Source organism: Rhinoraja longicauda, chromosome 2 (genome assembly GCF_053455715.1).
Source record: "Rhinoraja longicauda isolate Sanriku21f chromosome 2, sRhiLon1.1, whole genome shotgun sequence".
NCBI classification, from domain to species: Eukaryota; Metazoa; Chordata; class Chondrichthyes; order Rajiformes; family Arhynchobatidae; genus Rhinoraja; species Rhinoraja longicauda.
The window spans coordinates 49,919,270-49,933,904 of NC_135954.1; the positions used below are offsets into that span (position 1 = coordinate 49,919,270).

Sequence of the window (14,635 nt, forward strand, 5' to 3'; positions counted from 1 at the left end):
TACCGAATAGTGAAAGGCCTGGATAGATTGGATGTGGAGGATGTTTCCACTAGTGGGAGAGTCTAGGGCCAGAGGCCATAGCCTCAGAATAAAGGATGCACCTTACACAAACAAAAATCAATTAAGTCTGTTTCCAGCATGGAGAAAAGAAGACATAATCTTTATTTGGGATAATTCAGCACTTGGCCCCCTGTAATAATGTCCTGCTGAAGAATTCTTCTTAGCTCACCTAGGTTTTTTCCAAAATTCCTGGTGCTGAAAAAATTATAACAATAGCATTATAGATGGATGGATTGTTCTTACCTTCACTAAAGAGTTAATATCAAATTGAGTCAAATTGTTTTTGAGATCCTTGGGTGGGTCTTCTCCAATTGAAAATCCCCCTAATCTGTTAATGATAAAAACAACTGGTTACTCACCTTGACAAGCAAACAGAAATTCCACATATAAGTTAGTAGCAGCATCTAACACATTTCCAACGCAGGTGTTATTTTGGATGGGTAATAATAGAAAATGCATCATTTTTTTGTCCATAATGAAAGCACCGTGTGTACTCAGATGAAGTATGATGCAGTTTACTTCCTATCTTTTCCTTTTACACATCAAAATTTGAAATCGCACCACCAGTGAGTAATACAAGGCAGATCAATTGAGTTCCATGTTTCATTGGGGGAAAATCAAGCCATTTCCGTACTCCTTTCTCTTCATTGATTCTCTGCCTCAGAAGGCAGTGGAGGCCAATTCTCTGAATGCATTCAAGAGAGAGCTAGATAGAGCTCTTAAGGATAGCAGAGTCAGGGGGAAGGCAGGAACGGGGTACTGATTGAGAATGATCAGCCATGATCACATTGAATGGCGGTGCTGGCTCGAAGGGCCGAATGGCCTCCTCCTGGACCTATTGTCTATTGTCGATTGTCTATTGACAGACAGGGTAAAGTCAACCTTCATGGGCCTAAAATTCATGTTTCAAATTCAAAATCTGTTTTAAACGTGCTTTAACATGAGAGACCTGCATTGTTGAGTCAGTACAATTTTGAGAAATGGCATCAAAACAAACATTATACATGATTTGATGTTCTGGGTGATGTTCTAGTTTTCCTTTTGCATATGGATGTTATATTCCAAGGGAACATGCCAAATTTCAGGAAGTGTGCTACCATGATACAAAGAACTCAATAGCATTTAGCAACTAGTTTTATTTTTAAAACACCATTTCTAGATGAGGTCCTTTGCACTGCTCACCAGATAATTAGATTTAATATATTTTACCTGTTTACTCCAAATCTGTTTTCTGTTGAAATTAAGTAGCGTTCCAAATCGTAGCCCGTGAGATTGTACAGGAAGTTTCCATCATTGTTTCTGAAATAGGGCACTGAGATATTTGTTGCGGGACATTGCTGAAAGGCAAATAAAATAAGTTCTATTTCTTTACTGAGATACCTTCACAGTGGATAAATGTTGATAGCAAAATATACCACAACAGTTGATGAAATAGACAGCCAGATAAACTATGAAGTATGAGATTTATTACTCATTATGAAGTATGAGATCGAGATTCAGTGAAAAACATTCCATCCAGGCAGATCATATCATAAAAGTACATAAAAAGTACAAGGCAGTGCAAAAGGATGCTTTCATTGATACAAATGTAAAAGTTGATTGGATTAGGGAGAGGTTAATGATGTATGTGAATAGCTAGTCTGTGTGGGTTCTGAGGATATGGCCAGAGCAAGATTTTTTCCATAGTCCTCTATGTACTTTGGCATGCAGTCATAAACTCAGGCTTAGTTTCGGGACGATGGCCTTATATCTGTCTTGGTTTTAAACGTGGAGAAATTATGTCGTTAACGAAACTGGAATAAACAAAGATACTTACTTTTTTGAAAAACTGTTTAAAGCTATAAGAAATCAGATAACTAGAATTTAAATTCATTTGTATTGGAACAATTATATTAGAGACGGTTCTATTGAGTCACATTAAAACCATATGTTATTATTGAACACCCAATTCTTAAACTACCAAGTTAAACATATATTGAACCAAAAAATAAGACCTGTGCTAATATATATTGTGTAGGAAAGAACTGCAGATGCTGGTTTAAATCGAAGGTAGACACAAAATGCTGGAGTAACTCAGCGGGCCAGGCAGCATCTCTGAAAAGAAGGAATGCGCAGCGGGACAGGCAGCATCTCTGGAGAGAAGGATTTTGTGTCTACCTTCGATTTAAACCAACCGATCCTTCTCTCCAGAGATGCTGCCTATCCCGCTGAGTTACTCCAGCATTTTGTGTCTACCTAATATATATTGTGTTCCATTTATTTGAGTTATGAATGGATATTGCTTTAACACGTATTGTTTTTCAGCTGCTTATTCAAATGTTCTTTGATATTATTAATTCTATACAGCTTGTGTATAAAACTGCCATTAATCCTTTTCAAACTCTACCACTTATTTAATTTTCTGAGTTTGTTTTATTTCTTTTTCTTTTCATTATTTTTACTATGTACGTCACTTCCAGAAATTATGTAATTTTCATTCTTAACCACAAATAATATTTCTCTAACTTAACAATGTAAGAAGTAACATTGTTTATGGAGGTATTGGTAGAACTAAACATAAGATATTCTTGTACTAAATGGCATGACCTCAGCTTGTTTTATTAATTAATATTCATACAGTATATCAGAAAATAATGACAATTAAATAGTTTTTTACCTGATAACCTTTATCACAATTACACTTCTCCACAGAATATTGTGAGTTTGAAGGGTCATTCCACCCGCATGGAGGATTATTCCTATGACAAAAACACGTAACACCAATTATCTCTCTCAAGAAAAAAGTCATCAAAAATACAGAAGTGAGCTTTGTGATCTCCTTGCATTTTTCTTTTCTATGTCAAACAACAGGTCAGATTCATCAGATCTGATAGAATAGAATAGAATTGAATTTCTTTATTGTCATTGTAGTGGTGCATACAATGAAATTCAGGCGCACTGCCTGAGCGGAGCTCAAATGTACAAGATAAAAAATAACAATAAATTAACAGTAAAAGAGTGAGAGAAAAAAAACCTATTCATACACTCACGTGCACACACTGTGACACACACACACACAGATTCACACACGCATACACATTATGCCTACATATGCACCCTTATCAGCATATAAGATATTGCACCTTATCAGAATAGTATTATAAAAATAAATATTATAAATGTATATATCAGTATTGCACAGAGGCAGGTATTGTACAGTATAAATATTGTCTATGGGGGGTGTGCTTTCAGTGCAGAGTTCAGTGTGGTGATGGCCTTACGGTAGAAACTGTTTGTTAGTCATGTGGTATGCGCTTCGATGGACCTGTAGTGCTTTACTGAAGGCAGAAGGGCAAACAAGTGATGGGCGGGTGAGATGGGTCCTTTGGGATGGAGGATGCCCTCCGCAGGCAACGGGAGCTATGGATGTCTTCCAGGGCAGGCAGATGTGTGTTGGTGATCTTCTGGGCTGTGTTGATGACTCTCTGCAGAGCCTTCTTGTCAGCCACAGAACTGTTGCCATACCACACCAGGATCCCATGTGTCAGGACACTCTCAATTGAGCAGCGGTAGAAGGACACTAGCAGCTGTTGTGGCAGGTTGACTTTCCTGAGTGTTCCTAGGAAGTGAAGCCGCTGTTGTGCCGTCTTAACCAGAGTTTATGTTGGTTGACCATGTGAGATCTTCTGAGATGTGGGTGCTCAGGAACCTGAAACTGGAGACGCTATCCACTCTTTCTCTGTTTATGTGCAGAGGGGGATAGTCACCCTGCTACATCCTGAAGTCGATGATGAGCTCTTTTGTGTTTTTGGTGTTGAGTGCCAAGTTGTTTTCTGAGCACCAGCCTGTTAGCCTCTGTACCTCCTCCCTGTAAGCTGACACACCGCCCTCAGTGATCAGCCCCACCACTGTCATGTCGTCTGTAAATTTAATGATTGTGTTCGTGTTGTGGGTTGGTGTACAGTCACAGGTATAGAGAGAGTAGAGGAGGGGGCTCAGCACACAGCCTTTTGCAGCCCCTGTGCTGAGTGACAGAATGGGAGAGTGGTGGGAGCACATCCTGACTGACTGCGGCCGGTCTGTTAGGACCGTCTGAAGGATCATTTAATTGAAATGTTCACTTAGTTTTGATTTCAAAAGGAATACAGTTGCTTTTAGTGGCTCTCATAGACAAAGCTCAGGAGTTGTAGAGATAATAATGCTAGGTCTGGGATTTAGTGGGAAATGAGGACTGGCAACTGAAGGTCAACCAAAGCAATTGGCTGGCAGAGGAAGGATGTCTTTTGGAAAGGTAGAGGCCAGGATAGGTGGAGAGGAACAGGCGATAATTAGGCAACTGGTGGGGATCTGATGATCATGGCTTTGATCAAAGCCAGAGGTTATTGCTAGGTCAGGTGCCTAGGCAAATCAGACTGTCACTCAAAGCGACTGATGTGGCCTCAGCATGTCAGAGGGGGAAAGGTTCAAACCCCAAACTTCAGGACCAGTACTAACGGCAGGGGAAAGGGAGGCAGTCGGGAAATATTGGCCATCAGAGGGTTAGAGAGTAGTTGGTGGGTAGTGCCATCAAGACATAGGAAAGTGTTGGAAGCAAGATTGGGAGGTGGCATTTTCTAATTGGACATGTGCAAAGAATCAAAGGCAAGTCAGGAACTTATATGAAGAGAACCTGATCGAGCACTACTTGCCGTACTAAAATATGGTTGGCCTGGGAGTGGCAATCATTGGTTGTCCCTGGGTAAATATTGTAATTTTTCCCATATACTAAAAAGAGGATGTTGCATAAAGAATTATGCAATTCTATGAAGATTGATGTAGAAATTTCATCGAGAGTATACACATGAATCACTCAGAACATGCATGGTCAAGTTGTCGAATGATCAATAAATGATCTGGAATGGTTATTATGGTACTACACTCAAGGCCAATGCTCATTTTTAATTGTACAATGCTTTGAAAGATAACATTATGCAAGCGCAGTATTAATCCATAATATTTGGTTCATTACTCCCATTTCATTCATCAAATCATCAGAATCAAGCTGTTGATTTTGGAGCGACTTCTGGTAGTGTGCTTGGGGGCATTGGCAGTGGGAGGGGAAGAACACTTGCACCTCATGCTTCAGAAGCAATGCTGAGAAAGTACCCATGCATCAGTCATAACCCATATTTAACTGTATGTTTCCTGTCTGGCCAGTGCTAATGCTAGAAAAGGAATAAAATTAGATGCAGTCCCACTCATTCAAATATTTAAATAGTTGACCACCTGCCACAACCCAGTTAGATGCTCAATCCCTTCATTCCAGCCCCAATTTCAGGAACAGTTTTTTTTCCCAGCTGTTATCAGGCAACTGAACGGTCCTCTCATCAGCTAGAGTGTGGTCCTGACCTCCCATCTACCTCATTGGAGACCTTTGAACTATCTTTACTCAGGCTTTTTCTGACTATAATGTTTGATCTTTGCACTAAATGTGGTACCCTTTATCCTTTGTCTGTGTGGATGACAATTGAATTCATGTATGGCCTTTGCTTGACTGAATAGCACACAAACAGCTTTTCACTGTACCACAGTACATGTGACAACAGTAAACTTAACTAATCTAAACTAAACACTAATAAACTGAACTGAAATTAAATCAGATCTGAGAGGTTTCAGGTTTAAGATTTTTTGAACTGATTTGACACAAACCCCAAACCATTTTGGGGGTTTAAGATTATTAATTCTGCTTGTTCATGACTCAAATAAAACGATGTTCTCTTCCTGATGTCTCAATCCTTGAGAGAAAATGAAAACAACTTAATTAACAAAGTGAGACTCAATGTTGTACTTACTGATTAGAGGCTTGGCCGGTGCAGGGTTCAATCATGTTCAAAGACTTCAGCAACTTTGCAGTCAGGTTTTGAGTGTCCATCTTGTCAGAACTATACAGAATAAAAATATCAGAGTCAGCCTCCATATTCATTCCTGCAATGGGGCAACCAAAACTGCATGCAATGCTCCATATGCAGCCTAATCAAAGTCCTATAAATCTGCATCACAATTTACTGATTCTTATACTCATTGCCTCATCAATGAAGTCAAGCTTACCACACACCTTCTTTACCACTCTATCTACTTGTGTTGCTACTTTCAGGGCGTTTATGGGCTTGGACCCCAAGATCCCTCAGTGCATTAATGCTAAGGGTCATGTCATTAAGGGTCATGTCATTAATAGCAGGAATGACGGTGGAACAGCAAAGGCAGGAATTTCGGGGCATAATCCAGAAGATGCAGGATCATTTCATTCCAAAGAGGAAGAAAGATTCTAAGGGGAGTAAGAGGCAATCATGGCTGACAAAGGGAAGTTAGGGATGGAATAAAACTAAAAGAAAAGATGTATAACATAGCAATGAGTAGCGGGAAGCCAGAGGATTGTGCAACTTTCAAAGGACAACGGAAGGTAGCAAAAAGGGCAATACGGGCGGAAAAGATGAAGTACAAAGGGAAACTGGCCAAGAATATAAAGAAGGACAGTAAAAGCTTCTTTAGGTATGTTAAATGATTGGTATAAACAAATGTGGGTCCCTTGAAGGCAGAAACGGGTGAAATTATTATGGGTAACAAGGAAATGGCAGAAGAGTTGAACAGGTACTTCGGATCTGTCTTCACCAAGGAAGACACAAACAATCTCCCTGATGTACTAGAGGACAGAGGATCTAGGGAGACAGAGGAACTGAAAGAAATTTGCATTAGGCGAGAAATAATATTGGGTAGACTGATGGGACTGAAGGCTGATAAATCCCCAGGGCCTGATGGTCTGCATCCCAGGGTGCTCAAGGAGGTGGCTCAAGAAATCGTGGACGCATTGGTGATCATTTTCCAGTGTTCAATAGATTCAGGATCAGTTCCTGTGGATTGGAGGGTAGCTAATGTTATCCCACTTTTCAACAAAGGAGAGAGAGAGAAAAAGGGGAATTATAGACCAGTTAGCCTGACATCGGTGGTGGGGACGATGCTGGAGTCAATTATTAAAGAGGTAATAATGGCGCATTTGGATAGCAATAAAAGGATTGGTCCAAGTCAGCATAGATTTATGAAGGGAAAATTATGCTTGACTAATCTTCTGGAATTTTTTGAGGATGTGACAAGTAAAATGGATGAGGCAGAGCCAGTGGATGCAGTGTATCGAGACCTTCAGAAAGCCTTTGATAAGGTCCCACACTGGAGGTTGGTGAGCAAAATTTGAGCACATGATATTGGGGTAGGGTATCAACGTGGATAGAGAATTGGTTGGCAGACAGGAAGCAAAGAGTAGGAATAAACGGGTCCTTTTCAGAATGGCAGGCAGTGGCACGTGGAGTGCAGCAAGGCTCGGTGCAGGGGCTGCAACTATTTACAATATATAATAATGATTTTGGATGATGGAATTAGAAGTAACACGAGAAAGTTTGCAGATGGCACAAAGCTGGGTGGCAGTGTGAACTGCGAAGAGGATGTTAGGAGGTTGCAGGGTGACTTGGACAGGTTAAGTGAGTGGGCAGATGCATGGCAGATGCAGTATAATGTAGGTAAATGTGAGGTTATCCATTTTGGCGGCGAAAACAAGGAGGCAGATTATTATCTCAATTATGCCAGATTAGGTAAAGGGGAAGTGCAACGAGACCTTGGTGTCCTTGTACACCAGTCACTGAAAGTAAGCTTGCAGGTACAGCAGGCAGTGAAGAAAGCTAATGGCATGTTGGCCTTCATAACGAGAGGATTTGAGTATAGAAACATAGAAACATAGAAAATAGGTGCATGAGTAGGCCATTCGGCCCTTCAAGCCTGCACCGCCATTCAATATGATCATGGCTGATCATCCAACTCAGTGTCCTGTACCTGCCTTCTCTCCATACCCCCTGATCCCTTTAGCCACAAGGGCCACATCGAACTCCCTCTTAAATATAGCCAATTAACTGGCCTCAACTACCTTCTGTGGCAGAGAATTCCACAGATTCACCACTCTCTGTGTGAAAAAAAACTTTCTCATCTCAATCCTAAAAGACTTCCCCTTTATCCTCAAACTGTGACCCCTTGTTCTGGACTTCCCCAACATCGGGAACAATCTTCCTACATCTAGCCTGTCCAACCCCTTAAGAATTTTGTAAGTTTCTATAAGATTCCCCCCTCAATCTTCTAAATTCCAGCGAGTACAAGCCGAGTCTATCCAGTCTTTCTTCATATGAAAGTCCTGCCATCCCAGGAATCAATCTGGTGAACCTTCTCTGTACTCCCTCTATGGCAAGAATGTATTTCCTCAGAGTAGGAGACCAAAACTGTACGCAATACTCCAGGTGTGGTCTCACCAATGCCCTGTACAACTGCAGCAGCACCTCGCTGCTCCTATACTCAAATCTACTATAGGAGCAAAGAGGTCCTACTGTAGTTGTATAGGTCCCTGGTGAGACCACATCTGGAGTATTGTGTACAGTTTTGGTCTCCTAATTTGAGGAAGGACGTCCTTGCTATTGAGGCAGTGCAGCGTAGGTTCACGAGGTTAATCCCTGGGATGGCAGGACTGTCATATGAGGAAAGATTGGAAAGACTGGGCTTGTATTCACTGGGGTTTAGAAGGATGTTGGGGGAGTCCAGAACCAGGGGCCACAGTCTAAGATTAAAGGGGAGGCCATTTAAAACTGAGGTGAGAAGAAACTTTTTCACCCACACAGTTGTGAATTTGTGGAATTCTCTGCCACAGATGGCAGTGGGGGCCAATTCACTGGATGGATTTAAAAGAGGGTTAGATAGAGCTCGAGTGGCTAGTGGAATCAAGGGATATGGGGAGAAGGCAGGCACAGGTTACTGATTAAGGCTTACAAATGGCATTTGCTGGCACAATCGCAACCAGGCAGAGGAGCCAGATGCTAAAATTCAATGTTAGGTCATTGTAACATTTCTCTATTGCTGCCTTTATAGCTTTGATCCTATTTAAGAGCCAGTCTAATGAAGCAAGCTGACCGTTGTGAACTTTAATCTCAAAATGGTGCCACAGTGGCACATCTGTCAGAACTGCAGCCATGTGGCTCTAGTCACCCGGGTTCAATCACAACCTTTGGTACTGTACTTATGGAGCTTGTATGTCCTTCACGTGACCACATGGGATTCCTCATGGTGGTTCAGTCTTCTACATTAAGTATGCATTGTCAGGTTAATTTGCTACCATAAATTGCCCTTAATAGAGGTTGGTGGCAGGAGAATTAGGAGGTGATGGGCACGTGAAAAATTATAGAGAAATAAATGGGAATGCTCTGAAAGCCGACAGAGATTCAATGAACTTCATGTTGTGAATAAATATTAAATCAATGGCATGTTTCTAAGGCTGATCTTTTCTTCATAGTGACACACACTTTGTGGAAGACTAATGCAGGAAGTCACAGACTGATTAACATCCAAACATGGCACAATGTGAATAGTCCTATATTAGTTATGACAAAGTTTATGCGTAGCTAAAGTGGGAGAGGGTTTTGTGGCGTTTTGCAACAAATATAATAAAGGATCCACAGACCAGGTACAAGCATGGATGTCAATCTGCAATTCAAATCTGGAGCAAAGTCAGAAATGCTGGTAGAACTTAGCCAGTCAGAGAGCATATGTGGAAAGGCAAACCAGGCAACTTTTCAGGTCAGGCACCATGTTTCAGAACTTCAAAACTGGAACGATCAGCCATGATCACATTGAATGGCGGTGCTGGCTCGAAGGGCCGAATGGCCTCCTCCTGCACCTATTGTCTATTGTCTGTCTATTGTCTATTGAACTCTGGTTTTGACAGCATGACTACTTCCTGCAAGATATAAACCCTTCAAATTCTTAACCATGGATTGGAAAATACTCACTGTGTGAATTTCACCACCACAATAAAAAAAGATCTGCACATAAGTCCTCAATTCGAACTCAGTCCTAAATGCCCTACCCCTTATTCTTAAACTGTGGCCCCTGGGTCTGGATTCCCCCAACATCGGGAACATTTTACCTGTATCTAGCCTGTCCAATCCTTTAAGAATTTTATATGTTTCTATAAGATCCCCTCTCATCCTTCTAAATTCCAGTGAATACAAGCCCAGTCGACCTACTCTTTCATCATATGTCAGTCCCACCGTCCTGGGAATTAACCCGGTGAACCGATGCTGTACTCCCCCAGTAGCATTAATGTTCTTCCTCAAATTAGTTGACCAAAATTGCACACAATACCCCAAGCCCCTATATAACTGCAGTAGGACCTCCTTGCTCCTAAACACAAAACCTCTCGCAATGAAGGCCAACATGCCATTAGCTTTCTTCACTGCCTGCTGTACCTGTATACTTACTTTCAGCGACTGATGTACAAGCACACCCAGGTCTCGTTGAACTTCCCCTTTTCCTAATCTGACACCATTCAGATAATAATCTGCCTTCCTGTTCTTGCCACCTTAGTGGATAACCTCACATTTATCCACATTATACTGCATCTGCCATGCATCTGCCCACTCACCCAACCTATCTAAGTCACCCTGCAGCCTCATAGCATACCCCTCGCAGCTCGCACTGCCACCCAGCTTTGTGTCATCCACAAACTTGCAGATGTCACATTTAATTCCCTCGTCTAAATCGTTAATATATATTGGAAATAACTAGGGTCCCAGCACCGAGCCTTGCGGCACCCCACTAGTCACTGCCTGCCATTCTGTAAAGGAACCGTTAATTCCTACTCTTTGCTTCCTGTCTGCCAACCAGTTCTCTATCCATGTCAACACCCTACCCCCAATACCATGTGCTCTAATTTTGCACACTAATCTCTTGTGTGGGACCTTGTCAAATGCTTTTTGAAAGTCCAGATACACCACATCCACTGGCTCCCCCTTATCCATTCTACTTGTTATATCCTCAAAAAATTCCAGAAGATTAGTTAAGCATGATTTCCCCTTCATACATCCATGCTGACTTTGACCGATCCTGCCACTGCTTTCCAAATGAGCTGCTATAACTTCTTTAATAATCGACTCAAGCATCTTCCCCACTACCAATGTCAGGCTAACTGGTCTATAATTCCCCATTTTCTCTCTCCCTCCTTTCTTAAAAAGTGGAGTTACATTAGCTGACTCAACCACCAGCCACTCCAGGCACTTACTACCTCTGTGCAAAAAAGTTGCCCCACTCATCTCCCTTAGATTTTGCCTCTCTCACCTTAAAGCTATGCCCTCTAGTATTTAATTTTAATGTTTCCATGCTAGGAAAAAGGTTCTGACTGTCTACCCTATCAATAATTTTTATGTCTCTCTGCAACCTCCAGCATTTATTGAACACAATTCAAATCTGTCCAACCTCTCCCTGTAGTCAATACCCCCTAATCCAGACAACTTTCCAGTAAGCCTCCTCTACACCCTTTCCAAAACTTCCACACTCTTCCTTGAATGGAGCAACCAGAACTGCATGCAGGTTTTCATGTAAAAGTTAACATAAAAAGTTAATATACCTGACAGTTATGTGCGCAGCAATCAAATTCCTGCACATACTGGTGTCAGAAGTGACTCCATATTCACTGAACAAATGCTGATTTAACATTTAATTTGTCATTCCTGGGGCCAACGTAATCTTTGAAGTAAATTTTCTGGTCACTTTACCTGAAGAAGGTAACATCTGAATCCAGATACATATCTGGTGAAATTCGAAGTGAAGGGTATTCAGAAGATAAAGGCTTCACACTGAATAGAGCCATTGCTAAAATGACAAAGAGAACAGGAAGCAGCAGGTTGGCAATGGCTCCTTTCCAATCCCTCCGTGTGTGATGAAACCGTTTAATCATCAGAGCTGCCATCTGACTAAAAATCAGTCTTATGCCAGTCACCCGTGGGTCTTCAACAAATGCCACACCTTTGTATAAGAAAAAAATTGTATTTATTGCCAACATTTGTGTTAAATAATGTCTCATCTAATTTGTAGGTTGCAAAACTTTTCAAAAAGTTGTAAGTTAACTGTGGATGACAGGCAAAATTTTGAATAAAACATGGTTACTTTAATTTATGCAGTGGATTGCTAAAGTTAGTAAAAAAAAAGGGAGATTAGACTTTCCAAAAGCTGCCAGCAACAGTCTAACAAATAACTTGCTTCATATAGTTTTTTTCTCTACGAAATGCTCTCAGTTTTTGGAATCTTTTGAAAGCAAGTTTGACACAATTACATCCCACATACACAGTGCTTCCCCAGATTCCATGGATGAGCAGCCATCGACCCTCGGTGGCTGATGAATATCATTCTGGCCCTGGAACAAACCACAACTTTTCAAAGATAAATCTCATGTACTGGGGTGGGAAATGTAAAGGATGAAGGAATTGAGAGTGGTCAGGGGTTAAAACATAGAAACATAGAAAATAGGTGCAGGAGGAGGACATCTGGCCCTTCGAGCCAGCACCGCCATTCATTATGATCATGGCTGATCATCCACAATCAGTAACCTGTGCCTGCCTTCTCCCCTTATCCCTTGATTCCGCTAGCCCCCTAGAAACATAGGAACATAGAAAATAGGTGCAGGAGTAGGCCATTCGGCCCTTCGAGCCTGCACCGCCATTCAATATGATCATGGCTGATCATCCAGCTCAGTAGCCTGTACCTGCCTTCTCTCCATACCCCCTGATCCCTTTAGCAAAAAGGGCCACATCTAACTCCCTCTTAAATATAGCCAATGAACTGGCCTCAACTACCTTCTGTGGCAGAGAATTCCACAGACTCACCACTCTCTGTGTGAAGAAATGTTTTCTCATCTCGATCCTAAAAGACTTCCCCCTTATCCTTAAGCTGTAACCCCTGGTTCTGGACTCCCCCAACATCGGGAACAATCTTCCCGCATCTAGCCTCTCCAACCCCTTAAGAATTTTATATGTTTATATAAGATCCCCCCTCAGTCTTCTAAATTCCAGTGAGTACAAGCCCAGTCTATCCAATCTTTCCTCATATGAAAGTCCCGCCATCCCAGGGATCAATCTGGTGAACCTTCTCTGTACTCCCTCTAAGGCAAGAACGTCTTTCCTCAGGTTAGGAGACCAAAACTGCACTCAATACTCCAGGTGCGGTCACACCAAGGCCCTGTACAACTGCAGCAGAACCTCCCTGCTCCTAAACTCAAATCGTCTTGCTATGAATGCCAACATACCATTCGCTTTCTTCACTGCCTGCTGCACCTGCATGCTTGCTTTCAATGACTGGTGCACCATGACACCCAGGTCACGTTGCATCTCCCCTTCTCCCAATCGGTCACAATAGACAATAGACAATAGACAATAGGTGCAGGAGTAGGCCATTCAGCCCTTCGAGCCAGCACCGCCATTCAATGCGATCATGGCTGATCACTATCAATCAGTACCCCGTTCCTGCCTTCTCCCCATACCCCCTCACTCCGCTATCCTTAAGAGCTCTATCCAGCTCTCTCTTGAAAGCATCCAACGAACTGGCCTCCACTGCCTTCTGAGGCAGAGAATTCCACACCTTCACCACCCTCTGACTGAAAAAGTTCTTCCTCATCTCCGTTCTAAATGGCCTACCCCTTATTCTCAAACTGTGGCCCCTTGTTCTGGACTCCCCCAACATTGGGAACATGTTATCTGCCTCTAATGTGTCCAATCCCCTAATTATCTTATATGTTTCAATACTCTGCTTTCCTGTTCTTGCCACCAAAGTGGATAACCTCACATTTATCCACATTATATTGCATCTGCCATGCATTTGCCCACTCGCCTAATCTATCTAAGTCACTCTGCAGCCTCCTAGCATCCTCCTCGCAGCTAACACTGCCACCCAGCTTCGTGTCATCTGCAAACTTAGAGATGTTGCATTCAATTCCCTCGTCCAAATCATTAATATACACTGTAAATAACTGGGGTCCCAGCACTGAGCCTTGCGGTACCCCACTAGTCATTGCCTGCCATTCCGAAAAGGACCCGTTTATTCCTACTCTTTGCTTCCTGTCCGCCAACCAATTTTCTATCCACCTCAACACTGAACCCTCAATACCGTGTGCTTTAAGTTTGTACACCAATCTCCTATGTGGGACCTTGTCGAAGGCCTTCTGAAAGTCCAGATATAACACATCGACTGGTTCTCCCTTATCCACTCTACTAGTTACATCCTCGAAAAATTCTATAAGATTCGTCAGACATGATTTGCCTTTGGTAAATCCATGCTGACTTTGTCCAATGATTTCACCACTTTCCAAATGTGATGCTATCACATCTTTAATAACTGACCGATGTTAGGCTAACTGGTCTATAATTCCCCGTTTTCTCTCTCCCTCCCTTTTTAAAAAGTGGGGTTACATTAGCCACCCTCCAGTCCTCAGGAACTACTTCAGAATCTAAAGAGTTTTGAAAAATTATCACTAATGCATCCACTATTTCTGAGGCTACTTCCTTAAGCACTCTGGGATGCAGCCTATCTGGCCCTGGGGATTTATCTGCCTTTAATCCATTTAATTTACCTAACACCACTTCCCGACTAACCTGGATTTCCCTCAGTTCCTCCATCTCATTTGACCCCCGGTCCCCCGCTATTTCCGGCAGACGGTTTATGTCTTCCTTCGTGAAGACAGAACCAAAGTATTTGTTCAATTGGT

At 42.1% G+C, this 14,635-nt stretch overlaps 1 protein-coding gene across 1 annotated transcript in view; it reads right to left on the reverse strand.

The window, feature by feature from the left end:
* The window catches only part of LOC144609539 (uncharacterized), a 233,413-nt gene that overhangs the window by 46,418 nt on the left and 172,360 nt on the right, over positions 1 to 14,635 (reverse strand). The window contains exons 45-49 of the mRNA XM_078428046.1: positions 11,655 to 11,904; positions 5,871 to 5,960; positions 2,717 to 2,798; positions 1,270 to 1,397; positions 304 to 388 (exon numbers count right to left, since the gene is read on the reverse strand). Of these exons, the coding sequence (XP_078284172.1) occupies positions 304 to 388; positions 1,270 to 1,397; positions 2,717 to 2,798; positions 5,871 to 5,960; positions 11,655 to 11,904 (635 nt within the window). The remainder of the gene's footprint in view (positions 1 to 303; positions 389 to 1,269; positions 1,398 to 2,716; positions 2,799 to 5,870; positions 5,961 to 11,654; positions 11,905 to 14,635) is intronic.